The 25485-nt window shown below is 41.8% G+C and overlaps 1 protein-coding gene across 6 annotated transcripts in view; it reads right to left on the reverse strand.

Moving 5' to 3' along the window:
- Window positions 1-25485, reverse strand: part of pemt (phosphatidylethanolamine N-methyltransferase) — an 81341-nt gene that overhangs the window by 19975 nt on the left and 35881 nt on the right. For all 6 annotated transcript variants that reach the window (XM_036946303.1, XM_036946307.1, XM_036946305.1 and 3 more), the window contains exons 3-5: window positions 23101-23216; window positions 11385-11530; window positions 4855-4966 (exon numbers count right to left, since the gene is read on the reverse strand). In XM_036946303.1, the coding sequence (XP_036802198.1) occupies window positions 4855-4966; window positions 11385-11530; window positions 23101-23216 (374 nt within the window). The remainder of the gene's footprint in view (window positions 1-4854; window positions 4967-11384; window positions 11531-23100; window positions 23217-25485) is intronic.

Here is a 25485-nt window from a genome sequence, read left to right on the forward strand (position 1 = left end):
ATGGAGACCACACACACATACAGTTTTCCGCTCCTGAAGGAGAAGTGATTCGAAACTCATAAACAGCAATACACAGAGTGACGTTTGACATTTGTAGTGCTCGTCATTGTTCCCCAGCTCCAAAATTATAATCTAAATGAGTCTTTATTTATACAGATTAGACGCAATTCCCTCAAGGTTTTGCATCCCTATGTTTTATCATGTACCGAAATGCAATTGTTTCTTTGCTGCAGGTAGAGTTTTTTTGTGTCCTGCATGAACACTCTGAAATAAATCAAATCAAAGTTTATTTGTCACGTGCGCTGAATACAACAGGTGTAGACCGTACAGTGAAATGCTTACTTACAGGCGCCATCCAATAGTGAAAAAAAGGTATTAGGTGAGCAATAGGTACAGAAATAAAATAAATAAAACAACAGTAAAAAGACTATAAAAAGACTATAAAAAGTAGCAAGGCTACATACAGACACCGGTTAGTCAGGCTGATTGAGGTAGTATGTACATGTAGATATGGTTAAAGTGACTATGCATATATGATGAACAGAGAGTAGCAGTAGCGTAAAAGAGGGGTTGGCGGGTGGTGGGTGGGACACAATGCAGATAGCCCGGTTAGCCACTGTGCGGGAGCACTGCTTGGTCAGCCCAATTGAGGTAGTATGTACATGAATGTATAGTTAAAGTGACTATGCATATATGATAAACAGAGAGTAGCAACAGCGTAAAAAGAGGGGTGGGGGGGGGGCACAGAATGCAAATAGTCCGGTTAGCCATTTGATTACCTGTTCAGGAGTCTTATGGCTTGGGGGTAAAAACTGTTGAGAAGCCTTTTTGTCCTAGACTTGGCACTTCGGTACAGCTTGCCATGCGTTAGTAGAGAGAACAGTCTATGACTGGGGTGGCTGGAGTCTTTGACAGTTTTTAGGGTCTTCCTCCGATTCTGCCTGGTACAGAGGACCTGGATGGCAGACAGCTTTGCCCCAGTGATGTACTGGGCCGTACGCACTACCCTCTGTAGTGCCTTGCGGTCGGAGGTCTAGCAGTTGCCGTACTAGGCAGTGATGCAACCAGTCAGGATGCTCTCGCTGTTGCAGCTGTAGAACCTTTGGAGGATCTCAGGACCCATGCCAAAACTTTTTAGTTTCCTGAGGGGGAATTGGCTTTGTTGTGCCCTCTTCACGACTGTCTTGGTGTGTTTGTACCATCCTAGTTTGTTGTTGATGTGGACACCAAGGAACTTGAAGCTCTCAACCTGCTCCACTACAGCCCCGTCGATGAGAATGGGGGCGTGCTCGGTCCTCCTTTTCCTGTAGTCCACAATGATCTCCTTAGTCTTGGTTACGTTGAGGGAGAGGTTGTTATTCTGGCACCACCCGGCCAGGTCTTTGACTTCCTCCCTATAGGCTGTCTCGTTGTTGTCGGTGATCAGGCCTACCACTGTTGTGTCGTCTGCAAACTTAATGATGGTGTTGGAGTCGTGCCTGGCCACTCAATCGTGGGTGAACAGGGAGTACAGGAGGGGACTGAGCATGCACCACTGGGGAGCTCCAGTGTTGAGGATAAACGTGGCAGATGTGTTGCTGCCTATTCTTACCACCTGGGGGCGGCCAGTCAGGAAGTCCAGGATCCAGTTGCAGAGGGAGGTGTTTAGTCCCAGGATCCTTAGCTTAGTGATGAGATTTGATGGTACTATGGTGTTGAACGCTGAGCTGTAGTCAATGAATAGCATTCTCATGTAAGTGTTCCTTTTGTCCAGGTGGGAAAGGGCAGTGTGGAGTGCAATAGAGATCGCATCATCTGTGGATCTTTTCAGACGGTAAGCAAATTGGTGTGGGTCTAGGGTTTCTGGGATAATGGTGTTGATGTGTGCAATTACCAACCTTTCAAAGCACTTCATGGCTACAGACGTGAGTGCTACGGGTCTGTAGTCATTTAGGCAGGTTGCATTTGCGTTCTTGTGCACAAGGACTATGGTGGTCTACTTGAAACATGTTGGTATCACAGACTTAAATCAGGGACATGTTGAAAATGTCAGTGAAGACACCTGCTAGTTGGTCAGCACATGCCCGGAGCACATGTCCTGGTAATCCATCTGGCCCCGCAGTCTTGTGTATGTTGACCTGTTTAAAGGTCTTACTCACGTCGGCTATGGAGAGCGTGACCACACAGTCGCCTGGAACAGCTGATGCTCTCACGCATGCCCCAGTGTTGCTTGCCTCGAAGCGAGCATAGGAGTGATTTAGCTCGTCTGGTAGGCTTGGGTCACTGGGCAGCTCGCGGCTGCTTCCCTTTGTAGTCTGTAATAGTTTGCAAGCCCTGCCACATAAGACGACCATCGGAGCCGGTGTAGTATGATTCAATCTTAGCCCTGTACTGACGCTTTGCCTGTTTGATGGTTCGTCACAGGGCATTGTAGGATTTCTTGTAAGCTTCAGGGTTAGAGTCCCGAATCTTGAAGCGGCAGCTCTACCCTTAAGCCCAGTGCGAATGTTGCCTGTAATCCATGGCTTCTGGTTGGGGTATGTACGTACAGTCACTATGGGGATGACGTCCTCGATGCACTATTTGATAAAGCCAGTGACTGATGTGGTGTACTCCTCAATGCCACAGGAAGAATTCCGGAACATGTTCCAGTCTGTGATAGCAAAACGGTCCTGTCGTTTAGCATCTGCTTCACCTGACAACTTTTTTATAGACTGAGTCACTGTTGCTTCCTGCTTTAATTTTAGCTTGTAAGCAAGAATCAGGAGGATAGAGTTGTGGTCGGATTATCCAAATGGAGGGCGAGGGAGAGCTTTGTACGCATCTCTGTGTGTGGAGTACAGGTGATCTTGAATTATTTTCCCTCTGGTTGCACATTTAACATGTTGATGGAATAGTTAACATCCTAATGACAAGAGAATGAACCGTTTATACCATCATCAAACTAATTCCATATAATGAGAGTACAAGACAGTGTGCAGGAAGGAACAACAGCGGAAAGAGCAACAGCAGACAATATGTTGTATTTTACACTGTGAGTACAGGCTGATTTGGAGTTGCAGTCTAGGCTACCAACTGAGCCCTAGTGCACACTGAGACCTCCATTAGGGGTAATTCTGGCCTTCCTGTTCTGTCTGATGAGTGGAGAATATGTAGCCCCCACCATCTCATGTGCTGTCTGTACAATTGTCATGCATTTACATTTTAGTCATTTAGCAGACGCTTAAGAACATACATTTACATACTTTTTTCATACTAGTGGAACCCGCAACCCTGGCGTTGGAAGTGCCATGCTCTACAAATTATGCTACATGGGACTACACCTGGGGCCGCATGGCAAATGGCCCAGGAACACAAGAACAATACTTGAGGGCCAGTCAGTCCTCCCCCTGTCAAGACGAAAGAAATCTCTCAAGGAAAGACGCAAGCAGGTTTATCAAATCAAGCACATAGCCATGTAATCTCCATAGAGAAACATTGGCAGTAGAATGGCCTTACTGAAGAGCTCAATGACTTTCAAAGTGGCACCATCATAGGATGCCACCTTTCAACAAGTCAGTTTGTCAAATTTCTGCCCTGCTAGAGCTGCCACGGTCAACTGTAAGTGTTATTATTGTGAAGTGGAAACGTCTAGGAGAAATAACGTCTCAGTTGCGAAGTGGTAGGCCACACAAGCTCACAGAACGGGACCGCTGAGTGCTGAAGCACGTACTACCAAGTTCCAAACTGCCTCTGGAAACAACGTCATCGGAAGCTTTATGAAATGGGTTTCCATGACTGAGCAGTCACACAAAAGTCGAAGATCACCATGCGTGATACCAAGCATCAGATGTAGGTGTGTAAACCTCGCCGCCATTGGACTCAGAAGCAATGGAAATGCGTTCTCTGGAGTACTGAATCACACTTCTCCATCTAACAGTCTGACGGAAGAATTTGGGTTTGCCGGACACCAGGAGAACGTTACCTGCCCCAATGCATAGTGCCAACTGTAAAGTTTGGTAGAGGAGGAATAATGGTCTGGGGCTGTTTTTCATGGTTTGGGCTAGGCCCCTTAGTTCCAGTGAAGGGAAATCTTAACGCTACAGCATACAATGACATTCCAGACGATTCGGTGCTTCCAACTTTGTGGCAACAGTTTGGGGAAGGCCCTTTCCTGTTTCAGAATGCCAAAGCGAGGTCCATACAGAAACGGTTTGTCGAGATTGGTGTGGAAGAACTTGACTGGCTTGCACAGAGCGCTGACCTCAACCCTATTGAACACCTTTGGGATGAAATGGAACGGCGACTGCGAGCCGGGCCTAATCACCAAACATCAGCCCGACCTCACTAACGCTTGTGGCTGGATGGAAGCAAGTCCCTGCAGCAATGTTCCAACATCTAGTGGAAAGCCTTCCCAGAAGAGTGCTTCTACACCTGCATTACTTGCTGTTTGGGGTTTTAGGCTGGGTTTCTGTACAGCACTTTGAGATATCAGCTGATGTACGAAGGGCTATATAAATAAATTTGATTTGAGTAGAGGCTGTTATAGCAGCGAAGGGGGTACCAACTCCATATTAATGCCCATGATTTTGGAATGAGATGTTCGATGAGCAGGTGTTCACATACTTTTGGTCATGTAATGTATGTCCTACGGAGCCATTGTACCGACTTCCTGTTATGATGAATATTACTTCACTACAAAGTGAAGTGCTGTCATTATGTCTGGCCAATCAGACAGTGTGAGTGGGTCTGGGACCGGAGAATTATGGGTTTTCAGCTAGCCAAACAAACAAACCAATGCACACACACCTAGCACAAACATACACTCAAACACGCTCTCTCTCGCACCCACAAGCTCTCTCTCTCACACACACAGACACGGACACACAGACTTACATGAATGCGAGTCCCAGATAGTTGGCAGTGCTGCCCCAGTACATAGGGTTCTCAGTTACATTGAAGGGGAAACCTTTCACTTTCTCTTCCATCAGGATCCCAAAATAGTCACCTGGAAGAAACACACGGACATAAGATATTCAATACATCACACTACAGGTGACCAGATACACTACCCTCACAAGGCACACTGATAAGCTTTAGTATTGCAGATAGATTGTGGCTCTATTAATGTTGTTGTCTGCATCATTTCCAATCACCAATATACACTGAAAAAAATATAAACGCAACATGTAATGTGTTGGTCCATGTTTCATGAGCTGAAGTGAAAGATCCCAGAAATGTTCCTTATGCACAAAAATCTTATTTCATAAAAATAAAAAAGTGGCACAAATTTGTTTACATTCCTGTTAGTGAGCATTTCTCCTTTGCCAAGATAATCCCTCCACCTGACAGGTGTGGCATATCAAGAAGCTGTTTAAACAGCATGATCATTACACAGATGCACCTTGTGCTGGGGACAATAAAAAGCCACTATAAAATGTGCCGTTTTGTCACACAATACAATGCCCCAGATGTCTCACTTTTTGAAGGAATGTGCAATTAGCATGCTGACTGAAGGAATATCCACCAGAGCAGTTGCCAGAGAATTGAATGTTAGTTTCTCTAACATAAGCCGACTCCAACGTCATTTTAGAGAACTTGTCAGTATGTCCAACTGGCCTCACAACCGCAGACCACGTGTAACCACACCAGCCAAGGACCTCCACATCCAGCTTCTTCACCTGTGGGATCGTCTGAGACGAGCAACCTGAACAGCTGATGAAACTAAGGAGTATTTCTGTCTGTAATATAGCCCTTTTGTGGGGAAAAAAACGAATTCCAATTGGCTGGGCCTGGCTCCCAAGTGGGTGGGCCTATCCCCTCCCAGGCCCACCCTAGGCTGCGCCCCTGCCCAGTCATGTGAAATCCATAGATTAGGGCCCAATTAATTTATATCAATTGACTGATTTCCTTTTATGAACTGTAACTAAGTAAAACATTTAAATTGTTGCATGTTGCGTTGATATATTTGTTTCAGTATATTTCTTTGTAAATATATAGTAAATATATTATTTTAAATACTGTACATATATTTTTAAACAACCCCCTCCCCTAATTGGAGTAAACTAATGGACAACAATACTTCGCCCAGCTTATAAATACTATATACATTTTGCAGACAGTATATTTTACATCAGTTTTATTATGTTTGTTTTTAGTCTGAGCCGTCAGCTACCCTTAACCCCTCCCATCTATCTCTTAAGACCATCCGGTTTTGATTTCTAACTGCCATATATGTATTTTCCACTCTGTGATGTTTTACAAAGGTTCTGAACCTTTATATGCTCATCGTTTCTACAGATTGCAAATTAAATCAATATTTTTGCTAAGAGTTGTATTATATTACTGATTGATTGACTATGACTTTTCAAATCACCCAGAAGCGCTCTTTTCAGAGTTAGCTCCTAATAAATGTTGCTATTTTTTTTGACCATTCCTGAACCTTCGACCAAAAACAAGCTACATATGGGCAGTATCAAAACAAGTGATCTAATGATTCTGTCTCTTCGCAGCAAAATCTGCAGAGCTGGGATGGTTGTATCCCCCATGTATATAAATAAAATTTTATTGATTGCAAGAATTTGATATAATAATTTAAATTAAGTTTTGAATCCAGCGTCGTTCTATGCATCAATTCATGAACCATATGCCATGGAATCGGTACATCGAAAATCTCCTCCCAACTATTTTGCAACCTGTATGGCACAGCTGTACATTTTTTGGTCCTTAAATAAAAAAGTATACCAGTTTTATTTATCACAATCTTTAACCAATTTTGGTCTTTAATGCAGGACAGACAAGTTCCTTATCTTCTCCCCCTTCCACTTGCCTCCTCCATTTTTGTGGTAATGCTGCAATCAGTTGGTTGTAACTTCGGATAGAGCAGAAATGTCCATATATTTTGTTAACTGCATGTGACATACATGAACTCCACCAGTTCGATTTATGATAAAAAACGTATCTTTGTCAATTTATTTTTAAATTCTCAAAAAATCATGTTTTTTAAAATCAATTTGTGTGTTTGAGATTAACCATAATATTTGTTCTGTCTTTTCGGGTGGAATAAAACCAAAAAAATGGTTTTAAAAATAGCAATATTTTGGAGATTCATTCATTTTCAAAAGGCCATTCTTGAACACTGGGTGTGCCATTCTTGCTAATCTGCTAGAGAACCAGTTTGGATTTAAGTATAGTTTCGTATGACTGAAGCCTTTAGCGAGAGGTCTAATGCATGAATATTTAATCATTTCTGCCCTCCGAATTCATATTAATTATATAAATAGGCCCATTGAATTTTGTCTGGCTTGCCATTCCAAATAAAGTGGATTTTTTTTTGCTCGTGTAATTGAAGTGATCATTCATACAAGTACGAATGATTATATGAATATAAAAGTACAGAATATGTTCACTTTCGTATCAGGGTGCTAATGGCTAAATATTTTGGCTTGGTGGATGGTTATAAAATGGAGGAAGGTGGAGGGAATGCATGAGTGAGGCTGGTGGCAGGAGTCTCTGATCTGGGGCATAATTCAGTGAGCACCTGGCTGCCGACTGCATAACCTGCCAGTGGGAGCTCTCCCACCATACACAGACGACACAAAAATGCACTATTATGGTTGGTTTGGCAACATCTCTGGATTTTTGCATTAGGGTGAGGAGGGGTATACTATGGAGTTACAGTTGAAGTCGGAAGTTTACATACACTTAGGTTGGAGTCATTAAAACTTGTTTTTCCACCACACCACACATTTCTTGTTAACAAACTATAGTTTTGGCAAGTCGGTTAGGACATCTACTTTGTGCATGACACAAGTCATTTTTCCAACAATTGTTTACAGACAGATTATTTCACTTATAATTCGAGGGGTATACTTCGAAGCAGGATAGAGGAGCTAAACTAAATTCAGAGTTAAACCCTTGGTTAACATAGAGATTCTGGGAACATCAGAAGGTGGGGGAAAATGAACTATATTCTGGTAATCTGACCAATTGAACATATGCGGTGGTACTTAATGAATATGATGTCACTTCGGTTGTCATCTGAGACCTTCTCATCAATGATAAGATGACATAAACTCTACAGTGGAAAGTCTACACATCAGAGTTATCGGATTCACATGGAATTGTTGTTCAATTTAAATGTTTGAATATGAAATTATTCGTGAAGGGATGAAATGTGATTTTAGCTTCTAAAATGTGAGATTTGGGTTTTCATAAAGTAGGGCTCTGCTTAATCAGTGGCCCGCCCCTGTGACCCCACATGGGCTATAAAACTTTTCAAACACGCCCTCCTCTCCCTTCCTATATAAAGCCTTGACGACAATATAACCTCCTGTTCCGAGGATGTGGGGACAACGGTCCGATGTCAGAATGGTTCAGATAATAACTACAGAACGAAGTCAACATCAGCGTGAGCTTTGGCTGCGAATGGTATGAACTTTGAACTCTTATTCACTACAGAAGTGATACCTCCTAGCTGTTGAGTTAGCAACAGCCGCTGCAAACGAAGGTTAGGAAGGAACAGACAGAGTATCCCGTCTACCACACAACGGCGTTACTACAACGTATCCAATTGACAACCAGAGACATTCTTCAAAGGACAAAGGACTCGGTTGGACAACACGGCCTTCCATATACCACCAACCTACCGAAGCGCAGCTCAGAGTAAATATTTATTGCATTTTCCTTTTCCAAATGGGCGGTAATTTAGAATGTATAAGACACTGTATTTACGATAGCACAGCTTTGCCCTTTGTTCTTCAGTCTTCCCACTCTTTCACTCAAACCCAGCCCTTTTCTTTTGTGTAGCAAGCTGTCATATCTGTTCCGCCCACTAGGTACGTTTTCCTTTATGACGTAATTTGTAATCAAGTTATGATTTAATTATGTGTAATTCTGTGTGATTAGTTAGGTATTTAGTAAATAAACAATTAAACCCAATTTTGTATTGCTGATTCAACTTGTTAGCCAGGGTTCGTGCAGATAACCAAGAATGTACAACTTTCAGATGAGACTGAATTAAGATGACGATTAATGTTGACTGCGATTGATGTAAAATCTTATTAGGTCTTTTAAGAGTTTATTCGGAAGATAACAGCTCTATAAATATTATTTAGTGGTGGCCGACTCTCTAGTTAATTACTTAATTAACAGAGGTTACACTAAAGTAAGGTGTAGGCTGAGGCATTGCTCAGTGTAACTGGAGAACCCGCATGGCTTCGACTGCAGTGTGAATTATTTTCCATACAAACAGTACCTCTCTCTCTAAGTAAAACAGACAAGTTGATATTTTCTAATTCACACAGATGGCCATTTTCATTTTCTCTTTAAAATGCCAAATGTAAGAGGCAGGTAAATACATGTTTTTATATATAATGGGTTACATTATGTAGTCTGTGTGATAGACTTACATCAACAAATCTTTGCTGAATAGAAACCTGGCTTTTAGGGGGTCATAACAAAACCATGGTAAGCTAAATTGACTTTCTCTGCGTCACTTTAGAAGATAACTATATTTTTCAATTTGGTTACGAGACTTCAAACCCAGATTTGTTGACAAATGACCAAAGTCACTGAAGGAGGGTTTCTTTACAGTACACTACATTATCTAGAGACTCCAAGCCCCCCCACCAAACTGATGTGGCTCTGCTTTATGTATTCTTTGAGTATTAGAAATACCGGTCTCTTGACGTAAAAAAAAAACTAATGACACTCAGCATTCACATGATGGCTTAAAGGTGAAAAATAGAAGTGGTAAGCTCATGTTCTCTGTCTACATGATAAAGAAAGTTTCAGAGAAAAACATGAATGCAAGAGCTGTGGTATATGGACAAAAACCCATTAGAATGATACGTTTATAACAATAATGTGCACCTCCGTTACTTTTTTACATTACCCTTAAAACTACTACTAATTTGAATGGCATTGCTATCAACGTACCCATTAGCAATTGGCCATATTAGCAGACTTAATTCATTTCAAACATCACATTTCCGTATAGGTAACTATTTATATTTACTGACATCCTCGGTAAGTGGTCAGTTCGGTCGTCACGATAATTTTCTGTTTATCATCCCCGCTCTTATGAACACAATTTCGAAAAAGGTGTAGCTGCACGCACCCAACATTATCTTTTTAGAGGTTTGGAGGCCCCACAAACACTTACTCTCTTCGGAATCACCTCAAAACACACTAGTCAGTTTACCTCCCCTCATGTCAACTGGTTTGTTATTCGTCCTAGTCTACCCACCTAAACCTCCAACTTCACCCGTTATGAGGATAAACACTAACTTCATAAACAGCCATCATTGTTCACTTAGCTGCTCCACAGCCAATGGGCTTGGTATCACTTTAGGAGCTATGGCACTGTAGCTCATTCTAAATCACAGTTACCCACTCACACCTTATGGCAGTAAACACAAGTAACCGCTGCATGATTTGATTATTCCAAGCGTAATGTTGACACCTTTATCTTCCTTCAGGGCCTATTGACCTCCGCAGTAGAAGACATAAAAAGAAACATAGAAACTGACAGAAGAATTGGACCCAGGAGCTTCAAAACATTGTGGGATTCAGAGTGAGTCAACATTGAGTTATAGTTATTTTTAAACAAGCTCTGAGGCAGGGAGAAAAAGGGACCTGAGCAATACAAAAACATTGAAACAACAACAAGAGGCCTTAGGAGGACAACAGACGGAGCGTGAACAGAGGCTGAGTAAGCAGCTGAGCCCTATGGGTGTTTGATACCAAATCATAGAGCGGCGTAAAACCACAGGGCAGCATGTAGCATAGCGGGCCAGTAACCGAAAAGTCGCTGTGTTATATTGAAAGTGGCTAATATTGCGTTGATTCGATCACAATTCCAACAGTAGAGCGAAACATTGATGTTGTTAACTAAAGGGGGAAACTCTAGAAAGTTGAGTGAAGTTTTAATTTCTTCTGTGCGGCAGTCTGAGGGGAGCTGCAGGCCCGCAGTCTAGAGGTAACATTGGTAGTAGTTGCCAGGCGCACCAGTTTGAGTGTGTCAAGAACTGCAATGCTGCTGGGTATCAAGAATGGTCCACTACCCAAAGGACAGCATTGAAGTTGAGATGGGGCCCTGTGGAATGCTTTCAACACCTTACAGAGTTCATGCCCTGATTAATTGAAGCAGTTTTGAGGGCAAAAGGGGCGAAACTCAATATTAGGAAGGTGTTCCTAATTCTTTGGACTCTCAGTGTACATGTATTAAAAGAAACTCCCCACACACTGCACTTTTTAAGTCTTATGTATTTACTGTGCTAACGCCAAGTCTCACAACCTTTCTGCGAGAGCACAGCATTTGCACATATGTCACCACAATAAAAACAAATGAAACACAAATTTAAGAAAAATAATAGGTCTATAATATATTCTGAAAAGCAGTGGAGAGAAACTTTAAGACCCACCCAGGAAGGTCCCGGTGAATCCGAGAGCCAGGAAGCTGGTGACCACCAAGACAGAGCCCAGGGCCATGAGAGCTGCCCCCGCGTAGAACACCTCTGGGCTGGCCATCACCTCCCACCTCGCCTGGGCCTTCATCGCCACTGTCATACTGGAGAGAGGGAAAGGGCGTGGGGGAGAAGGGGAGGATTAAGGGATAGGAAGAGGTAAAGATGCAGATGGAGAGGAGGAAAAGAGGAGATGAAAGAACAGAGAGAAGCGAAGGGAGATGAGAGAGAAGTGGAGAGAGAAGAGAGAACAGAAAATAAGGGGGGAAGGGGAGATAAGGCTAGAAATTAGCAGGCAGCCTGGTTTTTGTTAACATAATCATACATATGAAACAGGAGAGATGATTCAATGTATGTCAATGAAGTACGCAAAGCTGGCCTAGTTTCTTAAGGTCAACACATCACTGAAATTAAACTTGGGTTAATGTTTTGCTGAGAAGAGCAAGCACAAACAATTTAAGCAATGTATCTGATAATGATGGCCAAATGTAAACTTTCCCAGGGGTTTGGATTGAAAAACACAGATACTGTGTATACTCTGAGCCCTCTACGCACAGTACCCATAACATGTTTAGAGTTTCATGATAAATGATCAGGGAACACCAGCGATATAACGCAGAATGATCTTGATTACATTTAATATCAAAGTACACAGTAAAACTTTGAAGGACTCCCAACTTAACCCATGATCTGATAAGAAAACGTTTCCCATGACTTTATTTGGTTGTGATTTATTTGCTGTTGTCATGGAAACTATGCAACAGGCTCTCACAGTCTCTTTCATCTACTTTGTCCAAACATTACATTTCGAAGTTGGTTGTTGCTCCCACTGTTCTGTATCATTCCATTTCTCCAAATGTAAACATTTTTAAAAGTTAAGGCACTCATTCTGAATGGGTAAGGTAAGGGTTAAGGTTTTGGATAGGGTTTAAACAAAAAAATTAAAAGCAGTTTCCACGACTGGGATCATGTACCACCCCCATTCACAACGCCCTAATAAAACCAGAGCCTACTTGATGGAAATAGCTCACTGTTGCCTCTAGTGGCCGGTTTTGAAAGCATTTCCCGACATCCTCAGGACATGGATAGACATCCAACTTCGACGTCAATCTTGAACTATCTCCCTGAGTTGATGTTAACTAGACAGAGTTTAAAGGTGACATTCATTTTTCTTGTTATTTTCACACACAAAAAGCTGGTGACAAATGACAGACAGAAACCTACCTTCAACTGAAGCAAAAATAATGAACAATGACCAATGAAAATGACAGTAACAGAGAATTACAAAAACAGTGAGTTACTCCTCCCCTTCCATCTCAAATCACAGCTGCCACAGTGAGTCTTCGGCAGCAGGTTTTCCTACCAGGATCCCAGCACCCACACACAATTCCTGGTAGTCTGCCTTTGAAGTTGAATGCAATGCAACAGAAATGTGCACATCACAACAACACAGACCCTCCTGCCAGCTTTGCTAACCTAGTTTTCTTCTGATACCAACCTAGTTTCCCCTTATGGTCTGGAAAATAGTTTTCCATACATAATGTACGCATGCACAAACAAAAGCTATGCGCGCACACACATGCAGGCCAGGGATCTACGGTAACCTATTTGATTTATTTATTATTTCTATATTTTATTTTTTTACAAAGAGCACGTTTGCAGCTAAGATGAAAAATGTAAGTGCACACAAAGACATGTAGGAGCACAATGAAAACATAAAAAATATGTCAGCGTTACCCACCACCATCAACAAAACACCAAATGATGGAATTCCTTATGGAAGAATGGTGTCGCATCCCTCCAAGAGGTCCAGACACTTATAGAGTCTATGTCAAGGCGCATTCGAGCTGTTCTGGCGGCTTGTGGTGGCCCAACGCCTTATTAAGGACCTTTATGTTGGTGTTTCCTTTAAGAACAGAAGGAATGACGAATCTCCAGATTCGTAGAGAAGAGTCAGCCGGGGTGTAGCTTCAATCTCATATTTTCTAGGTCTCTGGGTCACTATGTCAGCTAGGAGTCATTATGAATAAAAAAGTGAACTAAACCCACTCCAAACCCTCTTAGAACACAGGCAGAGACAAGATGTCCGACAACACATACTGTATGAGTTTTCATCGACATGTAGCATGTTTTCACTCTTACTAATACACAGCTATAGAACACAACAGACATGATGAATAACCAGACAACCGAAGCAAATTCTTTAATTGAAAAGGGACCTGTTTTCGTGCAGTGCATTGATTTTCATCGCAACTGTTTTTGTCCTTGAAGAAAATATCAGAGCTGGAAAAATTTACTACTACTAATAATAATAATAATAATAATAATACTAGTGGGCCATTTTCCCTACACACTGAGTGTACAAAACATTAGGAACACCTTCCTAATATTGAGTTGCACCCCCTTTAGCCTTCAGAAAAGCCTCAAATCGTCAGAGCATGACTCTACAAGGTGTAGAAAGCGTTCCACAGGGATGCTGGCCCATGTTGACTCAAATGCTTTCCACAGTTGTGTCAAGTTGTCTGGGTCATGAAAATTGAAGGTTTTGGCTCATTCATTCATATTGCTCTCTCCTCTGCTGTCCCACTTTGGGTGGTGGAGCATTCTTGATACACACAGGTAACTGTTGAGCATGAAAAACCCAGCAGCATTGCGCTTGGCACCAACTACCATACCCCTTTCAAAAGGCACTTCAAATCTCCTGTCTTGTCCATTCATCCTCTGAATGGCACACACACACAGTGCATATGGAATGTATTCAGACCCCTTCACTTTTCCACATTTTGTTACGTGGATGAAATTGTCCCCCCCCCCCCCCCCCCCCCCATCAATCTACACACAATACCCCATTATGACAAAGCAAAAACAAGATTTCAGACAAGTATTTAAAAAAGGAAATATCACATTTATTTAAGTATTCAAACCTTTTACTCAGTACTTTGTTGAAGCACCTTTGGAAGCAATTACAGCCTTGAGTCTTCTTGGGTGTGACGCTACAAGCTTGGCACACCTGTATTTGGGGAGTTTCTCTCATTCTTCTCCACAGATCCTCTCAAGCTCTGTCAGATTGGATGGGGAGCGTCGCCGCAATGCTATTTTCAGATTTCTCCAGAGATGTTCAATTGGGTTCAAGTCCGGGGTCTGGCTGGGCTACTCGAGGACATTCAGAGACCTGTCCCAAAGCCACTCCTGCATTGTCTTGGCTGTGTTGGAAGAACCTTTGCCCCAGTCTGAGGTCCTGGGCGCTCTGGAGAAGGTTTTCATCAAGGATGTCTCTGTACTTTGCTTTGCTCTGTTCATCTTTCCCTCGATCCTAACTAGTCTCCCAGTCCCTGCCGCTTAAAAACATCCCCACAGCATGATGCTGCCACCACCATGATTCACCGTAGGGATGGTGCCAGGTTTCCTCCAGATGTGACACTTGGCATTTAGGCCAAAGAGTTCAATCTTGGATTCATCAGATCAGAGAATCTTGTTTCTCATGGTCTAAGAGTCTGTAGGTGCCTTTTGGAAAACTCTAAACGGGCTGTCATCACATAGTTTTTTTTGGGTATCTGTACTTTACTTTTACTTCACTACCATCCTTGAGAAAATAATGTACATTTTACTTCATACATTTTCCTTGACACCCAAAAGTATTCATTGTGAATGCTTAGCAAGACAAGAAAATGGTTCAGTTCATGCACTTAAGAGAACATCACTGGTCATCCCTACTGCCTCGGATCTGGCGGACTCACTAAACACATATGCTTTGTTTGTAAATTACAGTACCAGTCAAAAGATTGGACACACCTACTCATTCAACGTTTTTTCTTTATTATGACTATTTTCTAAATTGTAGAATAATAGTGAAGACATCAAAAACAATGAAATAACACATGGAATCATGTATTAAGCAAAAAACTATATTTTATATAAGAGAGTCTTCAAAGTAACCACCCTTTGCCTTGACAGCTTTGCATACTCTTGGCATTCTCTCAACCAGCTTCATGCTTCAAATAAACCACTATTAAAGGACACCAATAAGAAGAAGAAACTAGCTTGGGCCAAGAAACATGAGCAATGGACATTGGACCATTGGAAATCTGTCTATTGGTCCGATGAACTCAAATTTGGGATTTTTGGTTCCAACCGCCCTGTCTTTGTGAGACGCAGAGTAGGTGAACAGATGATCTCTACATGTGTGGTTCCCACCGTGAAGCACTGAGGTGGTGTGATGGTCCTTTGCTGGTGACTGTCTGTTACTTAGAATTCAAGGCACATTTTACAAGCATGGCTACCACAGCATTCTGCAGCGATAAGCCATCCCATCTGGTTTGCACTTAGTGGGACTATCATTTGTTTTCAAAAGGACAATGACCCAACACACCTCCAGGCTGTGTAAGAGCTATTTGACCAAGGAGAGTGATGGAGTGCTGCATCAGATGACCTGGCCTCCACAATCACCTGACCTCAACCCAATTGATATGGTTTGAGAGGAGTTGGACCACAGAGTGAAGGAAAAGCAGCCAACAAGTGCTCAGCATATGTGGGAACTCCTTTAATACTGTTGGCATTCCAGGTGAAGCTCGTTGAGAGAATGCCAAGAGTGTGCAAAGCTGTCATCAAGGCAAAGGGTGGCTACTTTAAGAATCTCAAATTATTTGTTTAACACTTTTTTGGTTACTACATGATTCCATGTGTTATTTCATAGTTTATGTCTTCACTATTATTCTACAATGCAGAAAATAGTAAAAATAAAGAAAAATGGAATGAGTAGGTGTGTCCAAACCTTTGACAGGTACAGTATATTTAATTTTTCTTCCACTTTGACATAAGAGTAGATTGTTAATAAAAAATGACAATTAAATCAATTTTAATCCCACTTTGTAAAACAAAATGTGAAGAAATCCAAGGGGTCTGAATACTATTGTAAGGCACTCGATACTTTTACAAGGCACTCTCACAGCTTGAGACTCCTGTCACTTGGTTGACTGAATAGGGTCTCCTGAGGCACAGAAAGTTGTCATGGTACCTTAGGTGTTAAACATAACAGATTTGATAAACATACGCCCCACTCAAGAGAGTGAGTAATCATACTGCAACAATTTGTGACAGTTAAAGAGTTAGACCTGATTATAACAGCATCTTGAAGCAGCATCTGAAGGAAACTGGGATGTCGAGAAGGTGAGTAGTGAACATTTTTTCTCTGACATTGAGATACATACAGTACTTTCAACAGTTCAAAAGAACCTTAAATTCTTCGGTCCCATCATGAGAGACTGAGAGCGAGCATAGCATAGAGCATAGATGTGAATGAACAGAGGAGATCAAAATAAACGTTATCCTATGAAGGAAGGGATTTATTGATTACTTTATTGATTTATCATTTCTCGTCAAACGTTTCCTGTGAGTGGGAGAAATACAGAAGCCGTAATAGCCAGGAGAGGCTGAGTCTGGGGAGTTTGGGGGGGAATACCTTCTATTGAGGACAGCAGGGTTTTCATATAGACACAGAATGCTGTGGACGGTTCATAATAATGTCCAGAACAGAGCGAATGGAATGGCATCAAACACTACCGCGAGCTCGTCCTACCCAGGTTAAGGTGCCAGCAACCTCCTGTAGTAGGATGTGATTATTGAACCTCATATGATGTTAAGGGCCACAGAAGAAAAATACAAAAAACACTGTCAAACACTGAAGCATCTACAAACACTATTACAACCCGAAGCCAAGCCTCTATGCAACTACTACAACTATTGCTTCTTATAACCAGACCCTTGAATAACTTCATTTAAGACAGCTATACCTGTATACACTATTGAGAGAGGTGGATGGGGGACTAGTATACTTAATGGAGGCACAAAGACCACTCGGAGGTGTTATGTGACGTAGTGTTGTATCCTTGCACATGCACAAATAGACGCACACGCGAACATGCGTTGCATTACACGGTGCCTTCGGAAAGTATTCAGACCCCTTCCCCCATCTAGATTAAATCATTTTTTAAACCTCAATTTACACACAATACCCCATAACGACAAAGCAAAAACTGTTTTTTTAGACATTATTGCAAAACTTTTAAAAATAGAAAACAGAAACACCTTACCACGCCGGACGAGATGTCTGCCTTTTTACGGTCCTCTAACAAATTGTGCTATTGTATGCGTTTTTTTCGTGTTATTGGTAACTTATTTTGTACATAATGTTCCGCCACCGTATCTTATGACCGAAAAGAGCTTCTAGATATCAAGGACAGCGTTGGTGTCTAGTGGCCTCCTTGTTCGAACACGCCTTTTCAGTTCTGCCAACAAATTTTCTATAGGATTGAGGTCAGGGCTTTGTGATGGCCATAAGCTATTTTGCCACAACTTTGGATGTATGCTTGGGGTCATTGTCCATTTGGAAGACCCATTTGCGACCAAGCTTTAACTTCCTGACTGGTGTCTTGAGCTGTTGCTTTAATATATCAACATAAATTTCTTTCCTCATGGTGCCATCTATTTTGTGAAGTGCACGAGTCCCTCCTGCAGCAAAGCACCCCCACAACATGATGTTGCCACCTCCATGCTTCACGGTTGGGATGGTGTTCTTCGGCTTGCAAGCTTCCCCCCTTTTCCTCCAAACATAAATGGTCATTATGGCCAAACAGTTGGAGTGGTCTTTGTGCCTCCATTAAGTATACTAGTCCCCCATCCAACTCTCTCAATAGTGTATATTTTTGTTTCACCAGACCAGAGGACATTTCTCCAAAAGTACGATCTTTATCCTCATGTGCAGTTGCAAGCCGTAGTCTGTCTTTTTTATGGCGGTTTTGGAGCAGTGGCTTCTTCCTTGCTGAGCGGACTTTCAGGTAATGTCGATATAGGATTAGTTTTACTGTGGAGACAGATACTCTTGTACCGGTTTCCTCAAATTCACTCAAATGATGTCAATTAGCCTATCAGAAGCTTCTAAAGCCATGACATCATTTTCTGGAATTTTCCAAGCTGTTTAAAGGCACAGTTAACTTAGCATATGTAAACTTCTGACCCACTAGAATTGTGAGACAGTGAATTATGTGAATATAATCTGTCTGTAAACAATTGTTGGAAAAATTACTTGTCATGCACAAAGTAGATGTCCTAACCAACTTGCCAAAACTATAGTTTGTGAACAAGAAATTTGTGGAGTGGTTGAAAAACACGTTTTAATGACTCCAACCTAAGTGTATGTAAACTTCCGACTTCCACTGTATATCCTACCAACGGGACATTAAAAACTGTAATATCTTATGTTTCACCGAGTCATGGCTGAACGATGACATGAACAACATACAGCTGGCGGGTTTTACAAGTTTTCGGCAGGATAGAACAGCAGCCTCTGGAAAGCCGCCTACGTATATTTGTAAACAACAGCTGGTGCACAAAAAGTCTCAAGGTTTTGCACGCCTGAGGTAGAGTATCTCATGATAAGCTGTAGACCACACTATTTACTAGAGGCTGATTAATCAGAATGGCCGATTAATTAGGGCCTATTTCAAGTTTTCATAAACAATCGGAAATCGGTATTTTTGGGCGCCGATTTCCGATTAATTTTTTAAATATATTTTTTAATACCTTTATTTAACTAGGCAAGTCAGTTAAGAACACATTCTTATTTTCAATTGACGGCCTAGGAACGGTGGGTTAACTGCCTTGCTCAGGGGCAGAACGACAGATTTTCACCATGTCAGCTCAGGGGATCCAATCTTGCAACCTTACAGTTAACTGGTCCAACGCTCTAACCACATGTACTCCACGAGGAGCCCGCCTGTTACGCGAATGCAGTAAAAGCCAAGGTAAGTTGCTAGCTAGCATTAAACTTATCTTATAAAAAACAATCAATCATAATCACTAGTTATAACTACTAATCCAAACAAGTTTCTTTGGTCTGATGATACCAAGATTGAACTGTTCAGCCTGAATGACAAAGGTCACGCCTGGAGGAAACCTGGCACCATCCATACAGTGAAGCATGGTGGTGGCAGTATCATGCTGTGGGAAGGTTTTTCAGCGGCAGGGACTGGGACACCAGTCAGGATCGAGGGCAAGACTAACAGAGCAAAGTACAGAGAGATGCTTGATGAAAACCTGCTCCAGACTGGGGCGAAGGTTCACCTTCCAACAGGACAATGACCCTAAGCACACAGCCATGAAAACGCAGGAGTGGCTTCGGGACAAGTCTCAATGTCCTTGAGTGGCCCAACCAGAGCCCAGACTTGAACCCAATCGAACATCTCTGGAGAGATGATAAAAATAGCTTTGCAGCGACGCTCCCCGTCCAACCTGACAGAGCTAGAGAAGCTCTGCAGAGAAGAATGGGAGAAACTCCAAACACAGCTGTGCCAAGCTTGTAGCGTCATACCTAAGAGGACTTGAGGATTACTGAGTAAAGGGTTTGAATACTTATTTAATTGTGATATTTCAGTAGTTTTTATACATTTGCAAACATTTCTAAAAACCTGTTTTTACTTTGTCATTATGGGGTATTGTGTGTAGATTGATGTGGGGGAAAAACGATGTTATCCATTTTAGAATAAGGCTGTAATGTAACATGTGGTAAAGGTCAAGGGGTCTGAATTATTTCCGTATGCACTGTAAATGTTTATAAAAACTTGAGAGCACTCTGGTGCCAGTACAGCACAAAGGGTCCCTCATCCTCGTTTGAGCTTTTAGGGCTCATAAACTGGTAAAGTCCTAATAATCTAGACACTTCAATTGAGTCATCATCAAGGGAGTCTAAATCAAGAGCTCTTAGAGAATTATAGTGCTGTTCAAAGGCATTGATTCATTTTTTATACACTACTGTTCAAAAGTTTGGGGTGACATAGAAATGTCCTTGTTTTTGAAAGAAAAATGACATTTTTTGTCCATTAAAATAACATCAAGTTGATCAGAAATACAGTGTAGACATTGCTAATGTTGTAAATTACTATTATAGGGGTAAACTGCAGATTATTTTTGGATTATCAACAAAGGCATACAGAGGCCCATTATCAGCAACCATCACTCCTGTGATCCAATGGTACGTTGTGTTAGCTGATCCAAGTTTATAATTTTAGAAGGCTAATTGAGCATTAGAAAACCCTTTTGCAATTATGTTAGCACAGCTGAAAGTTGTTGTTCTGATTAAAGAAGCAATATAAAACTGGCCTTCTTTAGACTAGATGAGTATCTGGAGCATCAGCCTTTGTGGGTTCGATTACAGGCTCAAAATGGCCAGAAACAAAGACATTTCTTCTGAAACTCTTCAGTCTATTCTTGTTATGAGAATCTCATCCCTAAAGGTCAGAGGGAAAAATCATTCACAAACGTCTTCATTAAAAATGCTAATTTATGAAGTTCTCCATGGCTCGGTTAGTGTTATTGTTGTTGACTGGTGCCCACAGGGAGGTGGTGACAAAATAGCTGTGGCGTTGCGGGCAAGAGGGACTGGCATAGCTTTTAGAAGATTAGCATGGCATTCATGCAAATATTCACAATCTTGTTGCGTGCGTGTGTGTGTGTGTGTGCATGAGTGCGAGCGCATGAGTGTTTATCTTCATATAAGCTGTGCATGTCCGTGGTGCTTGTGTGTGTACACAGACTAACTTTCTAACTCTAGGATACTCAGAGCTCAGACGCACCATGCTGGGACGGACTAAGCCACGAGGTGAGCTAGCGAGAGTGTGTGTGTTGTGCAATTGAAGAGGTCAGGTCACACTACTCTAACTTAAGGGTTTAACACACTGCTCCATCTGTCAATCTCTGTTCATTCAGTACGTCAGAGGTTAAGGCAGGTTATAAATACAAGCACAAAAGCTGTGTTCCACATCCCTTCTACTCCCCACACCTCTGAGAGCTGTCATTATGTCTAAATGGGCTACCAGACAGGGAGAGATGGGAGGGTGGAGGCTGGAAATTGAAACTGTCAGATAAATTGGTGTTGGGTACTTTCGGAATACGTCTTTCAAAACCAGCTCTGCCTACCAGGAAAAGGGGCACACCCTCCACCCCTACTCACCCCTCACGACCAGGTTAGTGCAAGGACAGTCTTGGGGTGGGAAAGCCATCCATTCCAGGAAACTAGAAGTAACTTGTGCAACATTTAGTTTCACTAAGTAAAAGTGGGTCTGTCTGTCTAAACTGATGGAGTAAGTCAGACAAGTAGCTCTCTATGAATGGATAGTTACTCCTCACAAACACAAACAGGAAAATACCAGAAGCAGTAAACTGTTGGTCATTCTGTCCAAATATGGAGAGGAGCTGAGAGGTCCATTCATTTCAATGAAAGTTGTATATTTTCCAAAGAGCATTTTCCACTTCAATCATAATGGCCAACTATGCGAATGATTTGGAAAAAGAGAATAGACAGTCACTTCTTGGGGAAACCCCTAAAGGTCTCTCCAGTTTGTGCTAATACTATGTTTTATGTGATACTTGACAAAGATAGATATGGTATTAGCTATAACTTAAGATCACTTTGTCTTGGGAGCCACAGCCTTGAGCTACACTTGTACTCCAACATACTGCAGAAACATACAGCGATTTAGAACTCAAATGTGCATCGCCACGATGGACATTCTGCAGCAGTTACAGGTCACCAGTACAAAAAGTTACCGTTGTACAGCCTTCAGCCATAAGACTGACCATAGTGTGGATTCGACATGACTGGTCACAGCGGAAATTGAAGTGTGAAGAGTGTAACGAAGGAGAAGGCTGTTTTTCCCTTCACTATCAGAGATAAATACAACATAACCTTGATCTACTACCACTCACACAAACGCAAGTAACCACCCCCCCCCTCCCTGTCTTTAAAGTAAACAAGGAGGATAACAATCACCTGGAGGGAGGGAGAGAGAAAGCGAGCGAGTGAGAGCGCAGAGAGAGAGAGCGAGTGAGCGCAGAGAGAGAGAGGCAGAGAGAGAGCTAGAGAGAGAGAGAGCGCAGAGAGAGAGTTAGAGAGAGAGAGCGCAGAGAGAGCGAGAGACCGCAGAGAGAGAGCGGCAGAGAGAGAGCTAGAGAGAGAGCGCAGAGAGAGAGCGCAGAGAGAGAGAGCGCAGAGAGAGAGAGTGCAGAGAGAAAGAGTGCAGAGAGTGCAGAGAGAGAGCGGCAGAGAGAGAGCTAGAGAGAGAGCGCAGAGAGAGAGCGCAGAGAGAGAGCGCAGAGAGAGAGAGCGCAGAGAGAGAGAGTGCAGAGAGAAAGAGTGCAGAGAGAAAGAGTGCAGAGAGCGCAGAGAGAGAGCGGCAGAGAGAGAGCTAGAGAGAGAGCTAGAGAGAGAGAGCTAGAGAGAGAGTGAGAGAGTGCGGCAGAGAGAGAGCTAGAGAGAGAGTGCGCAGAGAGAGAGAGAGAGTGCGGCAGAGAGAGAGTGAGCGAGAGAGAGTGCGGCAGAGAGAGAGTGAGCGAGAGAGTACGGCAGAGAGAGAGTGAGCGAGAGAGTGCGGCAGAGAGAGAGTGAGCGAGAGAGTGTGGCAGAGAGAGCGAGAGAGTGTGGCAGAGAGAGCGAGAGAGTGCGGCAGAGAGAGCGAGAGAGTGCGGCAGAGAGAGCGAGCGAGAGCTAGAGAGAGAGCGCAGAGAGAGAGCGCAGAGAGAGACCTAGAGAGAGCGCAGAGAGAGAGCTAGAGAAAGCGAGCAAGAGAGAGCGCAGAAAGAGCAAGTGCAGAGAGGCAGAGAGCGCAGAGAGATGGACACCAACCTGTGACTGCGGTAGACATTGAGGAGGATGATGAGGGTGCCTAGGCAGTAGCAGGCCAGATAGGGACCCCCAAACAGTCTGGTCAAACCTCTCGTACGATGCTCCCAACGCGCCACCTGCAACACAAGTTTTACTTCATGAATAAAGTGCCTTTTTGGTCATAGAATATAACTAAATATGTAATATAACTAAAATAACTATTTATTTCAACATTGTTATAAAAAGTATAGGTTCAACTTCATAACAAACATGTTTTCCCATCTCCAGAGATTAAATTTAAAAAATGATAATAAAAAGGTGACAATTAAAGTGACTGGGTTGACCGTAAGAGGGTGGACAATGTCACCTTAATAAATCTGCCATGAATCCCCAAGTGACAGGGGGAATCGAAGATTGTTGTGTACAACAGGAAGTGGCAATTGAATGCAAGCTTAAAACATGTCTAGCACATCTATGGGCAACAGGGTTGACGTGTCATGCTCGACAGTCAGTTTTCCACCACAAAACAGAAAATAAATAAATATATCTTCAGAAATGACTTTGTCAAAGCAAAACAACAACTTGGGCTTAACAATTACAGTGCCTTCAGAAAGTATTGATACCGCTTGATTTACTCCGCATTTTGTTGTGTTACAGCCTGAATTCAAAAAGGATCAGCAAATTCTCACCCATCTGCACACAATGCCCCATAATGACAAAGTGAATGTTTAGACATTTTTGCTAATTTATTTAAATGAAACACAGAAATAATCCATTTACATAACTATTCCCACCACTGAGTCAATACATGTTAGAACATATTTTAAGTATATTTAAAATTACCTAAATTGGAACAATTTTAAATAAATGTAATGCATTTAATGTTCATTTTATTAGCATTTAAGTATATTAAATACATATAAAATCTAAATTGAGACACTTTTTTGTACTTAAGTTTATTGTTATTATATTAGATACAGAGCAAAAAAGATATAATATGAAATACCATTTTAGTATATTTCTATATTTATAAGTTGTATTTGAATCAGAATTCCTGTATTTTCTTTACAAAAAAAGTGCATTTATAATGTGTTTCATGTATACTTCTACTCATTAACGACATTAGTTACTGTATTGAGCCATGTAAAGGTTACCTTTACAATTAACACTTATGAGATATATGCACCATTGGGATTTCAAACTTTAGTTGTTCACATACATTTTTGGTAATAAATGATAATTTAAAAAAAATGTGGAATGTATATGTAATTAAAAGTACTACATTATTCAGTTATAAAATGAATATCAAAATATTTGAATAAGCTAAATATGAGAAACAATATCATATTATAAATCAAAACATCAACTGCAGAAAATTATGCTGGGGAATAAGCCAATGTTTGTGCACATGCATTTCTTTGAGTATGCTTCAAATATATGTATGTATATATGTAAGTTAAATATACGTTTTTGAAAGTATACTTAAGTATATTTTCTTGCAATATGAAAAAGTATACTCTCAGGAAGCATGTTCCTCAGCTGTGTAATATCATTGTCACCTTTCTCTGCACTCTTCTGAACAGGAATTCAGAAGGTACTTCAAAACTCATTGGCACTGAAACTACAGTGCCTTGCAAAAGTATTCATACCCCTTGGATTTATTCACACTTTGTTGTCCTACTGAAAGGGAAATTTGTATCCCGGTGTCTGTTGGAAAGCAGACTGAAATAGGTTTTCCTCTAGGAGTTAAACTATTCTGTTTCTTTTTATCATAAAAAACTCCCTAGTTGCAGTCTAAGGCACTGCATCGCAGTGTTTGGGCGTTCGGGAGTCCCATAGGGCTCACAATTGGTCCAGGGTCGTCCGGGTTAGGGGAGGGCCATTATTTGGTTCATCGCACTCTAGCGACTCCTTGTGACAGTCTTCAGTTGAACGGTGTTTCCTCCAACACATTGGTGCAGCTGGCTTCATGTTTTGGAGGACGCATGACTCGACCTTCTCCTCTCCCGAGCCCATTGGGGAGTTGCAGCGATGAGACACAAATGTAACCACCAAAAAGGGAGTAAAAATGTGCAAACCCATAACAGGATGCAGCCACCATCATGCTGGAAAATATGAAGTGGTTCTTAGTGATGTGTTCTGGATTTGGATTTGTCTCAAAATAACACTTTCTATTCAGGACTTTAAAAAAACAAAATGGCCACATTATTTGCAGTTTTACTTTAGTGTCTTATTGCAAATAGGATTTGTTTTATTCTGTACAGGCTTCCTTCTTTTCACGCTGTCAATTAGGTTCATATTGTAGAGTAACTACAATATTGTAGAACATAAGTCCACTTTGACAATATGGGATATTGGTTGTAATAGTGATAAAAAAATATCTCGATGTAATTCATTTTAAATTCA

The sequence above is a fragment of the Oncorhynchus mykiss genome, chromosome 16 (genome assembly GCF_013265735.2).
Source record: "Oncorhynchus mykiss isolate Arlee chromosome 16, USDA_OmykA_1.1, whole genome shotgun sequence".
In the NCBI taxonomy this organism is placed as follows: Eukaryota; Metazoa; Chordata; class Actinopteri; order Salmoniformes; family Salmonidae; genus Oncorhynchus; species Oncorhynchus mykiss.